Here is a 9648-nt window from a genome sequence, read left to right as displayed (position 1 = left end):
ATAACACACTTGTTCTAGCAGCAAGTAAGTTGCAGAAATATGAAAAATGAAAACTGAACATACCAGAAACTGATGATGATGCATCTGAGGAAGATTACAGGATATATATTGTTGTATCCTCGAGTCAACTGTAGAAATGAAGAGGGCAAAAGATATGAGGGCATAATGAGTTTTTTAAGGACAAAAAAATGTGTACTAGATACTAATAACTCTCAAGCAAGATATGTTTGTAAATGTCCATTTCAATATTTCTATTAATTATAAACTTTTACCTCAGTTGTGACATTTAAAGCCAAAGTAATGTAATCCAAGGAATTTGAATCTTTGTAGGCTTCTATAAACATACGGTTCATCCGGAAGTTTAGAATAAGTACACCTTCATTTGACGTTAGAGGGTTTGTGGATGTGGTGGTTGGGGAAACAGTTGTTGTTGTCTTAGCAGCTGTAGTTGACTTTGGTGCAGCTGTAGCTGTGGTAGTTACAGCAGCTGTGGTTGTTGTGGCTGAAACGTTGGTTGTTGTGTGGTGGGTGTTGCTGGTCTTTGCAGCAACTGTGGTGATCGATGGTGAAGCTGTGAGTGTAGTGGGAGCTGCTGTGGATGATGTTGGCACTGCTGTGGTTGTTGTGTGAGCAGTTGTAGTTGTTGTAGGGGTGGCTGTTGTTGTCAGAGCAGCAGCTGGGGATGTTAGTGCAAATGTTGTGGTTGTGGGAGCAGCTGTGGTTGCTGTTGGTGCAGCTGTGGTTGTCGTTGGTGCAGCTGTGGTTGACGTTGGTGCAGCTGTGGTTGTCGTTGGTGAAGCTGTGGTTGTCGTTGGTGAATCTGTGGTTGTCTTGGGAGCAGCTGTGGTAGCTGTGGATGCAGCTGTGGATGTCGTTGGAGCACCTGTGGTTGTTGTGAGGTTAGCTGTAATTGTGGTAGGGCTAGTAGTGATGGTTGTCACAGAAGCTTTTGTTGTTGCATTTGATGTTATGGCAGCTGTTGTTGTAGAGGGAGCCACTGTGGTTGTTGTGGGAGCTCCTGTTGTTGTGGGAGGCACTGTTATTTTAACAGGAGTTGTCGTTGGTATAAATGTGGTTGTTGTTTGATCAACTGTGTTTGTTATGGGAGTAGCTGTGTTTGTTGTGGGGACGGCTGTTGTTGTTGAAGCCTCCACTTTTGCTGTTGTAGCATCAGCTGCATTTGTTTTTGGGGAAGCTGTGGTTATTGTGAAAGCACCTGTGGTTGTTCTGGGAGTAGCTGTTGTTGCTTTAGGTGCAGCTGTGGTTGTCAAAGGTGAAGCTGAGGTCATTGTGGAAGTGGCTGTTGTCGCTGTAGGTGGAGCTGTGGTTGCCGTTGGTGCAGCTGTAGCTGCTGTGACAGCAGCTGGGGTTGTTGTTTTATCAGCTGTGGTTGTTGTGGCAGAAACTGTGGTCATTGTGAGGGCGGCAGTGGTGGCAGTAGCAGCAGCTGTGGTTGTCGAAGATGATGCTGTGGCTGTTGTGGGAGCAGCTGTGGTCATTGTAGCTGGAGCTGTGGTTGTAGTTTGTGAAGATGTGGTTGTTGTGGGAGCAGCTGTGGTTGTTGAAGCTGATGTTGTTGTAGGAGTCACTGTAATTGTAACAAGAGCTGATGTGGTTGTGGTTGTTGCAGATGTCACTGTCGGTGGAGCTGTGGTTGTCGTTGGTGCAGCTATGGTTGTTGTGGGAGCAGCTGGGGTTGATGTTGGAGCTGCTGCTGTTGTAAGAGCCATTGCAGTTGTTAAAGGAACTGTAGTTGTCGTTGGTGCAGCTGTGGCTGTTGTTGGAGAAGCCGTTGTTGCTCTAGGTGCAGCTGTGTTTGTCGAATGTGAATATGAGTTCATTGTGGAAGTGGCTGATGTCGATGCAGGTGGAGCTTTGGGTGTCGTTGGTGCAGCTGTGGTTGTTGTAGGAGCAGGTGGGGTTGTTGTTGGTGCTTCTGTTGTTGTTGGAGCTGCTGTTGTTGTTGGAGCCATTGTTGTTGTAACAGGAACAGTTGTTGACGTTGGTGCAGCTGTGGTTGTTGTGGGAGAAGCTGTTGCTGTAGGTTCAGCTGTGCTTGTCGAAGGTGAAGCTGAGGTCATTGTGGAAGTGGCTTTTGTCAATAAAGGCGGAGCTGTGGTTGTAGTTGGTTCAGCTATCGTTGTTGTAGGAGCAGCTGGTGTTGTTGTTGGGGCTTCTGTTGTTGTTGGAGCTGCTGTTGTTGTTGGAGCCATTGTTGTTGTAATAGGAACGGTTGTTGCCGTTGGTGCAGCTGTGGTTGTTGTGAGAGAAGCTGTTGCTGTAGGTGCAGCTGTGGTTGTTGAAGGTGACGCTGAGGTCGATGTGTTAGCATCTGTGGTAACTGTAGGTAGAGCTGTGGTTGTTGTTGGTGCAAGTGTGGTTGCTGTGGGAGCAGCTGGGGTTGTTGTTGAAGTTGCTGTTGTTGTAGGAGCTACTGTAGTTGTAACAAGAGCTGTAGTTGCCGTTGGTGCAGCTGTGGTTGTCGACGGTGAAGCTGAGATTGTTGTGGAAGCAGCTGTGGTTGCTGTAGGTTGAGTTGTGGTTGTCGTTGCTGCAGCTGTGGTTGCTGTGGGAGCAGCAGGGGTTGTTGTTGGAACTGATCTTGTTGTTGGAGCCATTGTAGGTTTAACAGGGATTGTTGTTGTCGTTGGTGCTGTTGTGGCTGTTGTTGGAGAAGCAGCTGGTGCTATAGATGCAGCTATGGTTGTCGAAAGTGAAGCTGAGGTCGTTGTGGAAGTGGCTGTTGTCCCTGTAGGTGGAGCTGTGGTTGTAGTTGGTTCAGCTATGGTTGTTGTAGGAGCAGCTGGTGTTGTTGTTGGGTCTTCTGGAGCTACATTTGTTGGAGTCATTGTTGTTGTAATAGGAACTGTGGTTGCCGTTGGTGCAGCTGTGGTTGTTGTGAGAGAAGCTGCTGTTGCTGTAGTTGCTGTAGTGGTTGTTGAAGGTGAAGCTGAGTTCGATGTATTAGCATCTGTGGTCGATGTAGGTGGAGCTGTGGTTATTGTTGGTGCAGCTGGGGATGTTTTTTGAGCTTCTGTTATTGTTGGAGCAATTGTTGTTGTAACAGGAAATGTTATTGTCGTTGGTACAGCTGTGGTTGTTGTGGGAGAAGCTGTTGTTGCTGTAGGTGCAGCTGTGGTTGTCGAAGGTGAAGCTGAGCTCATTGTGGTAGTGGCAGTTGTCGCCGTAGGTGGAGCTGTGGTTGTCGTTGGTGCAGCTGTGGTTGTTGTAGGAGCAGCTGGTGTTGTTGTTGAAGGCATTTTTGTTGCCGTTGGTGCAGCTGTGGCTGTTGTTGATGAAGCTGTTGTTTCTGTAGGTGAATCTGTCAATGTAGTTGATGAAGCAGTGGTTGTTGTGGGAGCAGCTGGGGTTGTTGTTGGAGAAGCTGTTGTTGATGTAGGTGAATCTGAGGTTGTTGTTGGTGTAGCTGTGGTTGTTGTGGGGAAAGCTGTTGTTGCTGTAGGGGCAGCTATCGTTATTGTTGCTGCAGCTGTGGTTGTTGTGGGAGCAGCTGGGGTTGTTGAAGCTGCTGTTGTTGAAGGAGCCATTGTAGTTGTAACAGGAACTGTTGTTGCTGTTGGTGCAGCTGTGGTTGTAGTAGGAGAAGCTGTTGTTGGTGTAGGTGAATCTGTGGTTGTCATTGGTGCAGATGTGTTTGTTGTTGTTGAAGCTGTTGTTGCTGTAGGTGAATCTGTGGTTGTCATTGGTGCAGCTGTGTTTGTTGTTGTTGAAGCTGTTGTTGCTGTAGGTGAATCTGTGGTTGTCATTGGTGCAGCTGTGGTTGTTGTGGGAGCCGCTGTGGTTGTTGTTGGAGTTGCTGTTGTTGTAGGAGCTACTGCAGTTGCAACAAGAGCTGTATTTGCCGCTGGTGCAGCTGTGGTTGTCGACGGTAAAGCTGAGGTTGTTGTGGAAGCATCTGTGGTAACTGTAGGTGGGGCTGTGGCTGTTGTGAGAGAAGCTGTTGCTGTAAGTGGAGCTGTGGTTGTTGTTGGAGCTGCTGTTGTTGTTGAAACCATTGATGTTGTAACAGGAACTGTTGTTGCCGTTGGTGCAGCTGTGGTTGTTGTGGGAGAAGCTGTTTTTGCTGTAGGTGCAGCTGTGGTTGTCAAAGGTGAAGCTGAGCTCATTGTGGTAGTGGTAGTTGTCACCGTAGGTGGAGCTGTGGTTGTCGTTGGTGCAGCTGTGGTTGTTGTAGTAGCAGCTGGTGTTGTTGTTGGGGCTTCTGTTGTTGTTGGAGCTGCTGTTGTTGTTGAAGCCATTGTTGTTGTAACAGGAATTGTTGGTGCCGTTGGTGCATCTGTAGTTGTTGTGAGAGAAGCTGTTGTTGCTGTAGGTGCAGCTGTGGTTGTAGAAGTTGAAGGTGAAGCTGAGCTCATTGTGGTAGTGGCAGTTGTCGATTTAGGTGGAGCTGTGGTTGTTTTGGGAGCAGCTGGGGTTGATGTTGGAGCTGCTGTTGTTGTTTGAGCCATTGTTGTTGTAACGGGACCTGTTGTTTCCGTTGGTGCAGCTGTTGTTGTTGTTGGAGAAGCAGTGGCTGCTGTAGGTGAAGCTGTGGTTCTCGACGGTGAAGCTGAGGTCAATGTGGAAGTGGCTGTTGTCGCTGTAGGTAGAGCAATGGTTGACGTTGGTGCAGCTGTGGTTGTTTTGGGAGCAACTGGGGTTGATGTAGGAGCTGCTGTTGTTGTTGGAGCCATTGTTGTTGTAACAGGACCTGTTGTTTCTGTTGGTGCAGCTGTTGTTGTTGTTGGAGAAGCTGTTGTTGCTGTAGGTAAAACTGTGGTTGTCGAAGGTGAAGCTGAGGTCAATGTGGAAGTGGCTGTTGTCGCTGTAGGTAGAGCAATGGTTGTCGTTGGTGCAGCTGTGGTTGTTGTGGGAGCAGCTGGGGTTGATGTTGGAGCTGCTGTTGGTGTTGGAGCAATTGTTGTTGTGACAGGAACTGTTGTTGCCGTTGGTGCAGCTGTGGCTGTTGTTGATGAAGCTGTTGTTTCTGTAGGTGAATCTGTCGTTGTAGTTGATGAAGCTGTGGTTGTTGTGGGAGCAGCAGGGGTTGTTGTTGGAGCTGCTGTGGTTGTTGGAGCCATTGTTGTTGTAACATGAACTGTTGGTGCTGTTGGTGTAGCTGTGGTTGTTGTGAGAAAAGCTGTTGCTGTAGGGTCAGCTGTGGTTGTTGAATGTGACGCTGAGGTCGATGTGGAAGCATCTGTGGTTGCTGTAGGTGGAGCTATCGTTATTGTTGCCTCAGCTGTGGTTGTTGTGGGAGCAGCTGGGGTTGTTGTTGAAGCTGCTGTTGTTGAAGGAGCCATCGTAGTTGTAAAAGGAACTGTTGTTGCTGTTGGTGCAGCTGTGGTTGTAGTGGGAGAAGCTGTTGTTGCTGTAGGTGAATCTGTGGTTGTCGTTGGTGCAACTATGTTTGTTGTTGGAGAAGCTGTGGTTGTTTTGGGAGCAGCTGGGGTTGATGTAGGAGCTGCTGTTGTTGTTTGAGCCATTGTTTTTGTAACGGGACCTGTTGTTTCCGTTGGTGCAGCTGTTGTTGTTGTTGGAGAAGCTGTTGCTGCTGTAGGTGAAGCTGTGGTTGTCGACGGTGAAGCTGAGGTCAATGTGGAAGTGGCTGTTGTCGCTGTAGTTAGAGCAATGGTTGACGTTGGTGCAGCTGTGGTTGTTGTGGGAGCAGCTGGGGTTGATGTTGGAGCTGCTGTTGTTGTTGGAGCAATTGTTGTTGTGACAGGAACTGTTGTTGCCGTTGGTGCAGCTGTGGCTGTTGTTGATGAAGCTGTTGTTTCTGTAGGTGAATCTGTCGTTGTCGTTGGTGCAGCTGTGGTTGTTGTTGGAGTTGCTGTTGTTGTAGGAGCAACTGTAGTTGTAACAAGAGCTGTATTTGCCGCTGGTGCAGCTGTGATTGTCGACGGTGAAGCTGAGGTTGTTGTGGAAGCGTATGTGTTCGCTGTAAATGGAGCTGTGGTTGTTGTTGAAGCTGCTGTTGTTGTTGAAACCATTGATGTTGTAACAGGAACTGTTGTTGCCGTTGGTGCAGCTGTGGTTGTTGTCGGAGAAGCTGTTTTTGCTATAGGTGCAGCTGTGGTTGTCAAAGGTGAAGCTGAGCTCATTGTGGTAGTGGTAGTTGTCACCGTAGGTGGAGCTGTGGTTGTCGTTGGTGCAGCTGTGGTTGTTGTAGTAGCAGCTGGTGTTGTTGTTGGGGCTTCTGTTGTTGTTGGAGCTGCTGTTGTTGTTGAAGCCAATGTTGTTGTAACAGGAATTGTTGGTGCCGTTGGTGCATCTGTAGTTGTTGTGAGAGAAGCTGCTGTTGCTGTAGGTGCAGCTGTGGTTGTAGAAGTTGAAGGTGAAGCTGGGCTCATTGTGGTAGTGGCAGTTGTCGATTTAGGTGGAGTTGTGGTTGTTGTTGGTTCAGCTGTGATTGTTTTGGGAGAAGCTGGGGTTGATGTAGGAGCTGCTGTTGTTGTAGAAGTTGAAGGTGAAGCTGAGGTCAATGTGGAAGTGGTTGTTGTTGCTGTAGGTAGCGCAATGGTTGCCGTTGGTGCAGCTGTGGCTGTTGTTGATGAAGCTGTTGTTTCTGTAGGTGAAGCTGTGGTTGTCGACGGTGAAGCTGAGGTCAATGTGGAAGTGGCTGTTGTCGCTGTAGTTAGAGCAATGGTTGTTGTTGGGGCTTCTGTTGTTGTTGGAGCTGCTGTTGTTGTTGAAGCCATTGTTGTTGTTACAGGAATTGTTGTTGCATCTGTAGTTGTTGTTGGAGCAGCTGTGGTTGTTGTGGGAGAAGCTGTGGTTGTTGTGGGAGAAGCTGTGGTTGTTGTGGAAGAAGCTGTGGTTGTTGTGGGAGAAGCTGTTGTTGTAGTTTGTTCAGCTGTGGTTGTTGTTGGAGTAGCTGTGGTTGTTGAGGCCAGCACTTCGGTTGTTGTTGCTGCAGCTGTGGTTTTTGTAGCTGCAACTGTGTTTGTTGTGGGAGAAGCTGTGGTTGTTGTGGGAGACGCTGTGGTTGTTATGAGAGAAGCTGTTGTTGTTGTGGGAGAAGCTGTTGTTGTTGGAGCAGCTGTGGTTGTTGAGGCCAGCACTTCGGTTGTTATTGGTGAAGCTTTTGTTGTTGTAGCTGCAACTGTGGTTGTTGTGGGAGATTCTGTGGTTGTTGTTGGAGAAGCTGTGGTTGTTGTGTGAGAAGCTGTGGTTGTTGTGGGAGAAGCTGTGGTTGTTGTGGGAGAAGCTGTTGTTGCAGTTTGTTCAGCTGTGGTTGTTGTTGGAGCAGCTGTGGTTGTTGTGGGAGAAGCTGTGGTTGTTGTTGAAGCTGATGTTGTTGAAGGAGCCATTGTAGTTGTAACAGGAACTGTTGTTGCTGTTGGTGCAGCTGTGGTTGTAGTGGGAGAAGCTGTTGTTGCTGTAAGTGAATCTGTGGTTGTCGTTGGTGCAGCTGTGTTTGTCGTTGGAGAAGCTGTTGTTGCTGAAGGTGAATCTGTGGTTGTCGTTGGTGCAGCTGTGGTTGTTTTGGGAGCCGCAGTGGTTGTTGTTGGAGTTGCTGTTGTTGTAGGAGCTACTGTAGTTGTAACAAGAGCTGTATTTGCCGCTGGTGCAGCTGTGGTTGTCGACGGTGAAAATGAGGTTGTTGTGGTAGCTGCAACTGTGGTTGTTGTGGGAGACGCTGTGGTTGTTGTGGGAGAAGCTGTGGTTGTTGTGGGAGAAGCTGTGGTTGTAGTAGCAGCTGGTGTTGTTGTTGGGGCTTCTGTTGTTGTTGGAGCTATTGCTGTTGTTGATGCCATTGTTGTTGTTACAGGAATTGTTGTTGCATCTGTAGTTGTTGTGAGAGAAGCTGTTGTTGCAGTAGGTGCAGCTGTGGTTGTTGATGCCAGCGCTTCGGATGTTGTTGCTGCAGCTCTTGTTGTGGTAGCTGCAACTGTGGTTGTTGTGGGAGACGCTGTGGTTGTTGGAGAAACTGTGGTTGTTGTGGGAGAAGCTGTGGTTTTTGTGGGAGAATCAGTGATTGCTGTTTGAGCAGCTGTGGTTGTTGAGGCCAGAGCTTCGGTTGTTGTTGCTGCAGCTTTTGTTGTTGTAGCTGCAACTGTGGTTGTTGTGGGAGAAGCTGTGGTTGTTGTGGGAGAAGCTGTGGTTGTAGTTTGTGCAGCTGTGGTTGTTGTTGGAGCATCTGTGGTTGTTGCGGCCAGCGATTCAGTTGTTGTTGCTGCAGCTTTTATTGTTGTAGCTGCAACTGTGATTGTTGTTGGAGCAGCTGTGGTTGTTGTGGGAGAAGCTGTGGTTGTTGTGGGAGAAGCTGTGGTTGTTGTGGAAGAAGCTGTGGTTGTTGTGGGAGAAGCTGTTGTTGTAGTTTGTTCAGCTGTGGTTGTTGTTGGAGTAGCTGTGGTTGTTGAGGCCAGCACTTCGGTTGTTGTTGCTGCAGCTGTGGTTTTTGTAGCTGCAACTGTGTTTGTTGTCGGAGAAGCTGTGGTTGTTGTGGGAGACGATGTGGTTGTTATGAGAGAAGCTGTGGTTGTTGTGGGAGAAGCTGTGGTTGTTGTGGGAGAAGCTGTGGTTGTTGTGGGAGAAGCTGTGGTTGTCGTTTGTGCAGCTGTAGTTGTTGGAGCAGCTGTGGTTGTTGAGGCCAGCACTTCGGTTGTTTTTGCTGAAGCTTTTGTTGTTGTAGCTGCATCTGTGGTTGTTGTGGGAGATTCTGTGGATGTTGTGGTAGGAGCTGTGGTTGTTGTGGGAGAAGCTGTGGTTGTTGTGGGATAAGCTGTGGTTGTTGTGGGAGAAGCAGTGGTTGTTGTGGGAGAAGCTGTTGTTGTAGTTTGTTCAGCTGTGGTTGTTGTTGGAGTAGCTGTGGTTGTTGAGGCCAGCACTTCGGTTGTTGTTGCTGCAGCTGTGGTTTTTGTAGATGCAACTGTGTTTGTTGTCGGAGAAGCTGTTGTTGTTGTGGGAGACGCTGTGGTTGTTATGAGAGAAGCTGTGGTTGTTGTGGGAGAAGCTGTTGTTGCAGTTTGTGCAGCTGTGGTTGTTGTTGGAGTAGCTGTGGTTGTTGAGGCCAGCACTTCGGTTGTTGTTGCTGCAGCTGTGGTTTTTGTAGCTGCAACTGTGTTTGTTGTGGGAGAAGCTGTGGTTGTTGTGGGAGACGCTGTGGTTGTTATGAGAGAAACTGTGGTTGTTGTGGGAGAAGCTGTGGTTGTTGTGGGAGAAGCTGTGGTTGTCGTTTGTGCAGCTGTGGTTGTTGAGGCCAGCACTTCGGTTGTTATTGCTGAAGCTTTTGTTGTTGTAGCTGCAACTGTGGTTGTTGTGGGAGATTCTGTGGTTGTTGTGGGAGAAGCTGTGGTTGTAGTAGCAGCTGGTGTTGTTGTTGGGGCTTCTGTTGTTGTTGGAGCTATTGTTGTTGTTGATGCCATTGTTGTTGTTACAGGAATTGTTGTTGCATCTGTAGTTGTTGTGAGAGAAGCTGTTGTTGCAGTAGGTGCAGCTGTGGTTGTTGATGCCAGCGCTTCGGATGTTGTTGCTGCAGCTCTTGTTGTGGTAGCTGCAACTGTGGTTGTTGTGGGAGACGCTGTGGTTGTTGGAGAAACTGTGGTTGTTGTGGGAGAAGCTGTGGTTGTTGTGGGAGAAGCTGTGGTTTTTGTGGGAGAATCAGTGATTGCTGTTTGAGCAGCTGTGGTTGTTGAGGCCAGA

General features: G+C 48.4%; 2 protein-coding genes across 2 annotated transcripts; both read right to left on the bottom strand.

The window, feature by feature from the left end:
- Positions 1-2733: 2733 nt before the first annotated feature.
- LOC139419296 (probable serine/threonine-protein kinase clkA) lies at positions 2734-5200 on the bottom strand. The gene is made up of 3 exons (XM_071169245.1): positions 5148-5200; positions 4487-5062; positions 2734-4339 (listed from the first exon to the last, which is right to left on the bottom strand). Exons 1-3 carry the CDS (start codon positions 5198-5200, stop codon positions 2965-2967), a joined length of 2004 nt encoding a protein of 667 aa, XP_071025346.1. The 3' UTR covers positions 2734-2964.
- Positions 5201-5238: 38 nt separating this feature from the next.
- LOC139419295 (probable serine/threonine-protein kinase clkA) lies at positions 5239-6701 on the bottom strand. The gene is made up of 2 exons (XM_071169244.1): positions 6528-6701; positions 5239-6348 (listed from the first exon to the last, which is right to left on the bottom strand). The coding sequence occupies exons 1-2, from the start codon at positions 6699-6701 to the stop codon at positions 5239-5241; spliced, it is 1284 nt and encodes a 427-aa protein (XP_071025345.1).
- Between the last annotated feature and the right edge of the window lie 2947 nt (positions 6702-9648).

This window comes from Oncorhynchus clarkii, chromosome 10, assembly GCF_045791955.1.
Source record: "Oncorhynchus clarkii lewisi isolate Uvic-CL-2024 chromosome 10, UVic_Ocla_1.0, whole genome shotgun sequence".
Taxonomy (NCBI): Eukaryota; Metazoa; Chordata; class Actinopteri; order Salmoniformes; family Salmonidae; genus Oncorhynchus; species Oncorhynchus clarkii.
The sequence above is the reverse complement of the archived record's forward strand: the minus strand, read 5'-3'. Positions and strand labels throughout refer to the sequence as shown.

What these genes read in the sequence shown, in the direction of transcription:
- LOC139419296 (XM_071169245.1), bottom strand. Translation starts at nt 5,200, where the DNA reads ATGCTTCCACATCGACCTCAGCGTCACATTCAACAACCACAGCTGACC. An exon ending in CAACCACAGCTGACCCTACA is followed by an intron (nt 5,063 to 5,147) that starts GCAACAGCTTTT and finishes CAACAACCACAG; the next exon opens with CAGCTCCAACAACAACCCCT. An exon ending in TGCACCAACGGAAACAACAG is followed by an intron (nt 4,340 to 4,486) that starts GTCCCGTTACAA and finishes CTACAACCACAG; the next exon opens with CTGCACCTACAGCAACAACA.
- LOC139419295 (XM_071169244.1), bottom strand. Translation starts at nt 6,701, where the DNA reads ATGGCTTCAACAACAACAGCAGCTCCAACAACAACAGAAGCCCCAACA. An exon ending in CAGCCACAGCTGCACCAACG is followed by an intron (nt 6,349 to 6,527) that starts GCAACCATTGCG and finishes TACCACAATGAG; the next exon opens with CCCAGCTTCACCTTCAACTT.